This window comes from Crinia signifera, chromosome 1 (genome assembly GCF_055691185.1).
Source record: "Crinia signifera chromosome 1, ASM5569118v1, whole genome shotgun sequence".
Classification (NCBI taxonomy): domain Eukaryota; kingdom Metazoa; phylum Chordata; class Amphibia; order Anura; family Myobatrachidae; genus Crinia; species Crinia signifera.
In genome coordinates, this window is record NC_139217.1 from 350,217,591 (window position 1) to 350,229,250 (window position 11,660).

The 11,660-nt window shown below is 40.1% G+C and overlaps 1 protein-coding gene across 1 annotated transcript in view; it reads left to right on the forward strand.

Moving 5' to 3' along the window:
• Nucleotides 1-7,924, forward strand: part of RTN4R (reticulon 4 receptor) — a 218,721-nt gene extending 210,797 nt beyond the window's left edge. Inside the window, exon 3 of the mRNA XM_083147009.1 lies at nt 6,051-7,924. Coding sequence (XP_083003135.1) covers nt 6,051-7,492 — 1,442 coding nt within the window. The 3' untranslated portion in view covers nt 7,493-7,924. The remainder of the gene's footprint in view (nt 1-6,050) is intronic.
• Nucleotides 7,925-11,660: the final 3,736 nt, after the last annotated feature.

The window sequence follows — 11,660 nt, forward strand, 5'->3', positions numbered from 1 at the left end:
TAACCTGGGTGATAGGTAGGCGTAGGGACATACTGTTGGGCCCATGGGACATGACCTATATGTCGACATGCCTCCCGCCCCGCACACATCTCACTCGAGACCCACGATACCTACACTTTGGAAAGTTCACTTATAATATCAGCCAAGATGCTGGACCCGGGACACGCGGTCACTCGTGATACTTATTTAAATGATAAAATCTACTTCGCTTTACTTTATCTTATTTTATTTTATAACTGAATGGTTTAATTTCACAATGTCATAATGTCATGCCACATGGTTTCTAATGCACGATAGATGGGTGCTTCAATAATCCTTGGAAAATCCTCTAGACTCCATAAAAGCACCATAGCCTCTGGAATGATGCTATACATGCTTATTGATATGTGTCAATTGTCCTTTTCCCTTTTCTTCTTCTTTTTTTTTTTCTTTTTTTCTTCTTTTCTCTTTCATTGTTGTATTCTCTGTACTCTGAGATGTTTATGTTTAACCTGCAAAAAATTCAATAAAAAACGTTTGAATAAAAAAAAAAAGAAGCAGTAGCTCCAGTGTAGGGTTGCAGCGTATGCCCAGAAGCAGCAGCTGCTCCTCCTTCCATGGGCCTTTGCAGAGTCCAGCAGAATGAATTTGCACTGACTGACTCCATGCAGCCAGCCCAAGCTTCAATATCTGCAGAGTCCAGGCCAGTCCAGTGCTGTGCTGGGGCGGGATTTGGTTATAATAATGTGTGGCATGTGTGTAAGCAAAATTACTGTGTGGCATTATGTGTATAACTTCATTACTAATGTGCAGCATAATGTATAATGGGAATTACTGTGTTACTAATGTGTGGTATAATATGTAGGGGGCATTAGTAGATAGTATGTGTTTAAGGGTCAATATTACTGTGTGGAATTATATGTATAATGTGCACTGCTGTGTGACATAGTGTATAAAGGGTACTATTGTGTGGTACAATGTGAATAATTAGAAATACAGTGCGAGCAATGTGAATAAGAAGCAATATGGTGTAGTGTAATGTGAATAAGATGCAGTGAGTCAGGGGCAAAACTAACGACAGTGCTAGAGGGCACCAACCAAAACCTTGCCTAGGGCATCAAATTAGCTAGGGCCAGCTCTGTACAATCACTTATGTCATTTATCACATTCTGTTGATTTCAGACTTTGAGAGATTAGTGTAAGATAAACATGTTCTATGAAGAAAAGACATATCATTTCTGCTGCAATGATCGATTGCCTCCTAATGTGTAGAGACCCTGCTGAACCTGCAAAGATAATTCCTTGTTAGCTGCAGGAGAAACATATTGTAGGATAGGAACCCATGGAAAATGTAGGTCAAAACCAGAGAGTGTAACACAGGATGTGAGCTAGTACTCAGGGGATGGTAAGGAACTAATTGGGAAAATAAAGTTGCTGCGAATTTATGTTTTGCTCAGAGTAAATAGACACACAAGCATATTTCAGAATAAAGATCGCAATGTCGTCAGTGGCAATGAGACCGCAGTGTGCTGCAGTACCTGCTGTCACTTTATAATGTGTGATTTGCACAAAAGGGATGGTATTTTTATTGTAAAGCCAACATCAATATATATTTAATCTGTGGGTTATTATTTTGTTCTTGATGTTAGTTTTTTAGTCACCAAGATACAGTTTCTAATATAGTGAGTAGAATGTAATTTATATTTATATATTTTTTTCAGTAAATGTTACTTTCTTATTATGTTGTCTACTGATCAGTATGCTGGAGTATGGCATCGTGCAGCCTCTTTATAAATACTTACAGTAACAGTGACATCTGCAGGCAATAATAAACTACTTTCCAACATTCTAGAAGTGCAATAACAATGTTATAAAATGCAAATACATTAAAGCGATCATTTTGATGTAACATAAAGAGCAAGTTCAATTATATGTAATCTAATGCAGCATACTCATTTAAAAAGTACCAGTGAGCAACCATATTATATATGGTATTTTGTTTAATTACAAAACCGTGTGCTTTTGTCCCTTAGCAACTTCTATAGCGCTTTTTGTAAGGATATGGGGTAAATTTAAATAAAGCTTCAAAAAATGAAAAGAGGGGATTTTGCCTATAGCAACCAATCAGATCCTGTCTATCATTTCTCAATTGCATCCTAGAAAATGATAGACAGAATCTGATTGGTTGCTATGGGCATCATCAAATCTTTTCATTTTTTTAAGTTTTAGTAAATGTATGTCTAATAGTTCATATGTTAAACAGATATGTCGAAAAACAGTTTGGGCCACATTAGGAGTAAATCCAGGTAGAGGGTACATTCAGGAAAACCATGTTGCCCCACAGTGGGGAAAGACATGTATGAAATGTACAGAGGTGCATGTGAGGCAAACTCTAAATCGGTATCTGGACTTTGGGGTGACATGCACCAGGACGACAGTCAATAGGTCGACCACTATTGGTCAACATGGACAAAAGGTTGTTGACACATGAAAAGGTTGACAAGAGTTTTCATCGTTTTTTTTACACTTTTTTTTACTGTTTCCATACATTACCATCCACATGGACAACAACTGGGAATAATAAAGTGTTCTGAGCGCAGTGGTAGAGGATCGAGGCACCTAGCCCAAAACGGTATCCGGACAACGGGTAGACACCATAACAGTAGCGCACGCAGGGGGGGGTTATGAGTACCCAGAAACCCCCCTAGGAATCTAAGGGCCCTATTCTGAAAGCTGAGGGTCCCCTCTTTCCATGGGTACAAGAATTTTAAAAATCGGCCCTGGGGAACCAGAAATATCTGACTTCAAAGCAGTGGTCCCCATCCAAGCCTGTTAATTGCTCTTCCCAGTCAGATATTTCAGGTTCTCTCTGGTATATTCCAAAAGCAGGGACTCTCCCCCTTTGATGGACACTAGTAGCTTGTCTCTACTGTTCCCAGAACCAGAGATATCAGCCTTCCAGCTGCTGGTTACTGCTCCAGCTCCACACACCTGGTATGTAGTTTTATGTACTCGTTGGCAGATTGCTCTGCCTCCTGAACTCTGATCCCCTAGTCCCCAATACCATTTGGTAGGTGGGATTCTCTAGTTTATAATTCCATTAAAAGCTAAGAAATCTATTTCCGGGAACTGGAGATATCTGCAGTCAAGCAAGTTGTCCTCCCACCAGAAAATTATAAATAATAAGCTCACTCCACTATACACCCCTCCTCTGCATATTAAACATCCTCTACCACCCTGGAAGTTATGTATCAGGGCCCCTTCATTCAGCCCAATGCCCCCTTCTCCCACCTCATCTCTCACCATCTGTGCAGTAAAGGGGTAATTAGTGGAAATTACTGATCCAGGCCCTACATGCTGAGCGGTTGATATAATACCCCCTACCTTTAGGGACATCAAAGCTTCTGCTCATAGCACCCCCCACCCCTACAGCTGGAGGATAGGTAGGGGCCCCAATACATTGCTATGCCCAGGGGTCTACACTGCTGTTATGTGTATATATATTATTTATATACATTTGGTCTATCTATAATACTTTAACTGACCCGGCATATACTGGGTCACCTAACTGCCTCTCTGTGCTCCTCCCCTCTCTGGAAAGCCCCTTCTGAAAATCCTGCATTTGCCCCTGCATAAGGTCGACAAACAAGAAGGTTGACGTGTAAAAAGGTTGACATTCAAATAGGTCGACACAAGCATTAGGTCGACTTTGAGGAAGGTTGACAGTCAGAAGGTCGACATGGGGTTTTCACTTTTTTTGGAACCCACATGTGCTGACAGGCGGTATTTAATGCCCTACCATCCACTAGGGCGTGGTGGGATAATAAAATAGTGTGCCTGAAGCATGGTGAGCGCAGTGAGCTACGTTTTAGTGTCCATGTTGACTGTGTTGACATTTTGAACAAAAACCTGTTAAAAAACCCATGTCGCCCTTTTGACTGTCGACCTTCCCAATGTCGACCTAATGCTTGTGTCAACCTATTTGAACATCAACCTTTTTGCATATCGACCTTCTTGTTTGTCGACCTAATGGTGTTGACACAATGGTTGTTGACCTTTTTGGTGTCGCCCCCCTTGTCCCACACCCACATAAAACATGGTGAGTGAAGTGAGCCATGCAAAGGTAAGTGGTGCACTAACTGATATCAGCCGCCCACCCTGAGCAAGCATCGGCCCACCTGCACTCCCAGGGGTACACCCAGCATTTTCATGGGGACACGCATAAAACGCTGGGCGTTCCCCACCCCCCTCCCTCCCTTACCCACAGGGGGTCTGCACAAGCGCAAATACGCATATACGCATGCACAGGCCCCCCACCATCGGAACGGGGTTGAATTCGGCCCCAGCCAATCCCTACAGAATCCCCCCTGTATCTGTTACTTTGTTCGCAGTGCCCCCTTAGCCGAAACATGAATGACATGCTGAATCCATTTGGGAGTATTTCAAAGGGGTGGTAGACTCGTGGAACAATTTTGAAAGTTGGGGCTTTGAAGGCATCGCTATGGCCATGCTCTCTTCCAATGCAGCTACACTGAGGATTTTCCCGCAAATGACCTGTGGACTGTGTCCTCAGATGCAGTGACAAATCACAGAAGCTGACAGGAGGCGTCTATTTACACAAGACGCATCCTAAGACATTAGCATCATTTAGCAGTAGTGGCTATGACCACTTTCACAGTTGTTACTGCTTAGCAGTGGCGGATTTTACATATGGGCTGCAGGGCTGCTGCCCCCCAAGGTAAAATCCACCACTGTTCTCTGCTTCAGTGAAGCCAGATGCAGTCTGTGAGACTACTCTGGCTTCACTGTGACTGGCAGTGACTTCCTATTGGAAGTCGGACCTGCCAGTCACTCAGGGCAGTCCCACTGGGAGGTGTTCCCTCCCTCGGGGATGCCTCTCTATGCGCAGCTCCAAAAATAGGTTCTGCGCATTCGCAGTACCGCAGACTATACTGCGAATGTGCTGGTCCCGGGACCCTGAATATTCCTCCGGGGCTGCTGCAAAAGCATCCCGTAGAGGCTGGGGCCAGCGCAAGTGCAGTATGTAAGAAGCTACTGCGCATGCACTGGCCTCATGCAGGTGGTGGCAGCAGTGGGGAGCGCAATAGTGGCAGCAGCGGAGGGGGCCCACATCGCGGGCCCCCCTCCTCCGCAGAGGTAAGTTCCGCTGCTGCTTAGCATAAAATGTAGAATCGGGTCCTACTGTATATCAATTAACTTAGCATAAAAGGCTATGAGGGTCTATAATTTATTATATTATAGAACAACATTCTTGGGAAAATAACTTTATACTTGACTTTTTATGTCAAATTCTATTTTGAATGTTAACCCATGAATGCCTTATTTCCTGTGGTCTGCATCTCTTCAGCCTGTGGCACGATACATTATCTCCAATCTGTTTATTGTTTACCATCATATTGCATATAATAATGCTGAATATGGACGGTCAATTTTTATTTAGATCATTTTGAATCTTTCAGTTTGCCAGTCAGTCCCTATGGTAGTCATTAAAACATACATCTATGTTGTGTATGTAATGCCTGCTGTGAGTCTGTTCATAAGAAAACCAGAATATGACAAATGGTACTCTGTGAAACTAGTATCTCATGTTTGCCACTTCATGCAAAAAGTCCAAGGCCTCTGGGAGGAGAGAAGTGTGACAATTAATCACTGGCTTGTTTAGATGCACTGGGAGGATATACTGTACTTACGCATTTCCAGTATACTCTATCACATTGCTGTCATACCCTGTAGTTATTAATTGTTGCATGATTTTAGCTATATCATGGTTATTAGGGTAAATGTGTTCAAGCACCACTTCAAAACGTTGTTGTTGTTATTATTATTATTATTATTCAGTGGGCCTCCATTTCAACATACCATATGAAGATATATTTACTTGCCTTTTAGCATGCACTACATTTTCTCAAGCACCAGTGTGTTCATTAGTTATTTAGTTACTTGTTTATATCTTTGTAAAACATTCAGTTTTAAAATAAATGAAAGACTCGTATTCCCAAGTATCCAAGCTGAAAACTACGCTAAACACATTATTATTTTCTCTTCCACAGGCGCTAAGCTGCTGTTACTTTTTACCTGCTGCATTATCTACAAATTTAAAGTGGAATGTTGTCCAGAGGCCTGCTTATGTTATAATGAACCGAAAATCACCTTCAGCTGTCAGCAGCAAAGACTGACTGTAATTCCTTCCAACATTCCAGTACAGACTCAGCGCATCTTTCTTCATACTAACAAAATAACTTTAGTGAGGGCAACTAGCTTCACACCCTGCCAGAACCTTACCATCCTATGGATACACTCAAACAACATAAGTCATATTGAGTCTGGAGCATTTCATGGATTAACCAAACTGGAAGAACTAGACATGAGTGACAATTATAACCTAAAAACAGTAACGCCACTCACATTTCGCGGGCTTGTTCATCTACACACTCTACATCTTAATCGCTGTGGTCTGCAAGACTTACCACCCGGAATCTTTCAAGGCCTCTTCTCCTTGCAGTACCTCTATCTTCACGACAACAACCTACATTTCCTGCATGATGATACTTTTGTAGATCTGGGGAACCTTACTTACCTGTTTCTACATGGCAACAAGCTCAATAGCTTATCTGAAAATGTATTTAGTGGCCTAATAAAATTAGATAGATTACTGGTACATCAAAACAGGTTGGATGTGATCCATCCCAGAACTTTTCATGATCTTAAGAAAGTGACAACTCTGTATTTGTTTAGTAATAATTTGACCATGCTTAAAGGAGAAATATTGTCACCTCTTGTATCACTTCAATACTTACGTCTAAATGCAAACCAGTGGATCTGCGACTGCAGGGCTAAATCACTCTGGAGTTGGTTAAAATCATTTAAAGGCTCGTCATCGGAATTGGAGTGCTACCTTCCACCAAACTTAGCTAGGAAAGACCTAAAAAAACTAGCCCGGAGTGATCTTGATGGATGTGCCAATATTTCTTTCCATCAAATAGGATCAGGTACGTTTGGTTTCAAGTCCTTTCTAAATCCTGAGGAGATCTCAGATAGCTGCTGTCAACCTACCATCGATAAGCCAATACTACCAGGAATCAATGACAAAGCTGGCCCTTCTTCTCATACCAGTAGAATCCTGCCAAATATCCCAATCAAAGACAAAGAAAATATCTCAAAGACAAAAATGATTGGCAATGTTGACCACAGAAAAAACAGAACAAATAAACCAATAAGTTACTCCCCCGTTGGAACATTCACAAGCAAAATAGATCATTCACTAACCAAGTTGAATCAAAACAATGTTTTTGATTCTGTTGAACCTTCTACAGTCCCAAATAAAAAGAGGCTTCCCTGCTCGAAAAAAGTGAAGTCAAAATCTCAATGCCGAATTTACCAACCAGGGACAAACTCGGGGCTTCTGAATTTCATCACCACACATCTCCTCTTCATGACTCTGTTCTTCATCCTCCAGATGCACTTTGAAAGTATAAATTTATTTTTGTTTTAAACGGCAATTTTCAAGAGAGACTATGAATGAGCTTCAGAAATTGTAATTATATAGAAGAATGTGCTTCACAAAAAAGCTGCTCCTCAAGAGGTGACTGGGTATTTTTTTAAGTTTTTCTTTTTTCTCATATAAGTAAGGAAAGGATCCTTTAAAGATTTAAAACTGCTGAACATGAATGTTTAGCCTTTGTAATTAAAGTTGTACCTAATAATGATTCAAAATGTACAATGTAAAAATGCTGTTTGTCTGCTCTGTTTATGACTATTATAGCCCATTGTAATTATTTCTGTCATTATATGTTTCTGGGTGGTATTTGTTGAAGAATACTATCCATTTACTTAAACATTCTCCATGTTACACATATAGATATGCCTTTTATTTTGACTGTGTTGAAATTACGTACAAAATAAAAATAAACATGTTCTTTTTTCATTTTCTTCATTTTTATTTGCAATAAAAAATGTAACCAGGTGTTGGTATATATAATTGGTTTATTACATCCATCATTATATTGTAGCAGCACTTACAAAGGCTGAGCACATTATGAACAGGTCAGTTACATTGGCAGATATGTAGTTTTACCGATACAAAAAAAGGCTCCTTACTTCCATGGGGAAATTCAAGCGTTGTGCATGCCAGCAGTCACTAGATGGCGGTGGATGGAGAATTTCAAGTGTTGCTGACATTACTGTTATGTTCCATCATTTTGATGGGCTGGTAACTAGTGTTTATGGAACGGCATTCTGTATTTTCTGTGACCACTCAAGACTGCTAGCTGTGGAAAAACATATTCATTGTCCACTGCAATGATAGGACAGAAGAACAGACAAGAATAAAATTAACTTTCCTGCAAAACACTAACAGAGAGAGAGAGAGAGATGTTGAGGTTATTGGGGGTTATTCTGGTTCACACGCAAAGGCAAATTCACGCTCTAATGGACAAAACCATATGCACTGCAGGTGGTGCTGATGTAACATGTGCAGAGAGAGTTAGATTTGGGTGTTATTTTGATTCTGTGCAGGGTAAATAGTGGCTGCTTTATTTTTACACTGCTATATATATATATATATATATATATATATATATATATATATATATATATATGAAAGAAAGGGGGTTTCAGGGTGCGCTTAACCTTTCCTAATTGAACAGAATCTTTCAAGTAAGTAAAACAATTTAATATAAAACTGCCCTAAGGGCACAGCAGTGTACAATAAAGGTTTGGTACAATTACAGTGAATCACAATAAAAATTATATCTTTTTATACAAATGATGTACAATCACAACAAGTGTTTCAATACGCCCATAATCCCAACGCGTTTCGTCATTTACATGACTTCATCAGGGACACGATGCGATAGTTGAACAAGATGATCACACAATTGTAAACTGAGACAAAGTACTCCCAGGCGGTAAAAAAGCGAAGGTGATTCTTAGGTAATGTTAATACAAACGACCAGAAATCCACTGGTTGCTGTATATAATATATGGAATGATAGCACCTCAGGCTCTTTTAAGCGAAAGAAACGGCCTTCAAATATTATACGTATAGTTTTTTTGCTTGACAAGTCCACAGTTGGTATTTGTGATCCAATAGATGGGTGTACACTGCTCAGCTCCAAACATGAGAATCTCATGTTTGGAGCTGAGCAGTGTACACCCATCTATTGGATCACAAATACCAACTGTGGACTTGTCAAGCAAAAAAACTATACGTATAATATTTGAAGGCCGTTTCTTTCTCTTAAAAGAGCCTGAGGTGCTATCATTCCATATATTATATACAGCAACCAGTGGATTTCTGGTCGTTTGTATTAACATTACCTAAGAATCACCTTCGCTTTTTTACCGCCTGGGAGTACTTTGTCTCAGTTTACAATTGTGTGATCATCTTGTTCAACTATAGCATCGTGCCCCTGATGAAGTCATGCAAATGACGAAACGCGTTGGGCTTATGGGCGTATTGAAACACTTGTTGTGATTGTACATCATTTTTATAAAAAGTTATCATTTTTATTGTGATTCACTGTAAATGTACCAAACCTTTATTGTACACTGCTATGCCCTTAGGGCAGTTTTATATTAAACTGTTTTACTTACTTGAAAGATTCTGTTCAATCAGGAAAGGTTAAGCGCACCCTGAAACCCCCCTTTCTTTCCCATTTCTGTACCGGGTCCCATCTAACAGGGTACCCTATCAGGGTAGCAGCTCCCTCAAGTATCATTGTGCGCATAGTGTGGTCCTTTTCGATATATATATATATATATATCAATTTGAAGTACACCCCCACCCAATTCTAACTCTGCACATATTACATCAGGCCCGCCTGCAGTGCACATGGTTTTGTCCATTAAATTGCCTTTGCAAGTGAACCAGAATAACCCACATTGTCCTGAAATGAATCATGCACAAGTCTTCCAAGATGGAAAGTTATCTGATAAATGTCTTTCAGTTATGTATTTCGCTACAACCCTTCAGTTCTTCTTTGCAGTAAGCATATAACAAAAATCTATTTAAAAATTAACAAATGCACCAAAAAAGTGTATTATTTCAATCTGAATTTCACCCAAGTGATTTATTTCAGTGAGGAAGAAGTTGTGCACAGTAAGTACACATAGTAGATGCAGAATCGGAGGGATAGCTAAAATAGGCTCCCTCACTTTATAAATGAGAGAACCATCATTAAATCTTTTTCTATTTCCAGACTTTTCAAAGCGACCAGAAGTTGAACATCACAGCGTGAAACACAGTAAAGTAGGACAAAGTGCAATACCGTTTTATATAGTATAAAACCTATTCAACCCTTTTAGTGTCAGCATCTCCGTGAGCAATGTTCAAAATGTCCGCTAAAAATCCCAGCGTCGCTCACATTTGTTATATAAATTGAAATAAAAAATGTGCAAAAAAAGATTGTATTTCCTATATAAGGTAACCATTACAGGTCAGTATGAGGAATACAAATGTTTGCTTGGCAATTTTCACACCTATTTTGACAAATTCTCTTGGCACTCAAAGGGTATAGCATTTACACTAAAAGGAGTAAAAAATACAGCATAGCATACTCATCAGCAGAAGTAGCAGTGGCGTAAGTTCAACCCAGTTGCCCGGAGGCAAGATATATATTGGTGCTCCCAACACATCCACACATACACACACAACCAAATATATATACACACACACACATATGTCTCTTATGAAATATATATATATATATTTATATATGGAGAGAGAAAGAACACATAATATTTCAGAACTCAGCCACAGATGCTATTTCAATGGCTTTCAATTAATGGATTTCAATTTGCAGTGGAGGAGAGGTGCCCCCTTGAGAGCAGGAGCCTGGCGGCAGATGACTCCATTGCCTCCCAGAGTTCTGCCACTGAGAAGTAGAATTGCCCCTTTATATGTCATGCATAACAGAGGATTATAGAAATAACTATTAACTGGGATGGTGTTCTTATTATGGTAAACACAATTCTTGTGATTTAAAGACATCAAAGCAGCTGTTCCCATTTCCCAGCTTAGTGATACTTATTGCCCTTTTTTTTTTTTAAATCCCGGACCCATGTCGACATTCTGTGGTCGACCCAATGCATGTCAACCTAATATACAGTAGTCCACCCAATGACCTATACCCATATAATTTGAGATGGATAATGATGTAAGAGATTACCTCATACCAGCTATGGTGCAGTAATTATATCTCTATCCAAGAATTGTACTAGATTGTGACCTATGTAGGTGATCTCATAAAACAGTATCAGTTATATTAGCAAACAAAGGATTATTATTATTATTTTAGATTTATTAAAGTTAATCAGGTATATTAGTCCCTGCCACTGGGGAGCTAACAGCAAAACTCCAGGTCAGACATAAGCAAGAATAAAGTCGCCAGCAGTATATCCTGGTAACATGCCAGGAACACAAGCACTCTGAGCATCCTATGTGAACACATAAGTAACATACTCATTTCCTGCCAATATGATCTTAGTCAGAGTTTAATCCAAAACCCCAACTCTGCAAGTCAGCAGTGGTATCACCATGGAAGAGGGTGACAGGCAGGGCCGGATTTGTGCCTAGGCCCGTGAGGCACCGGCCTCAGGGCGGCACCAATTAAGGGCGGCAGGCAGGCTGACATTCTGTTAAATAGCAGCATGGCAGAGCG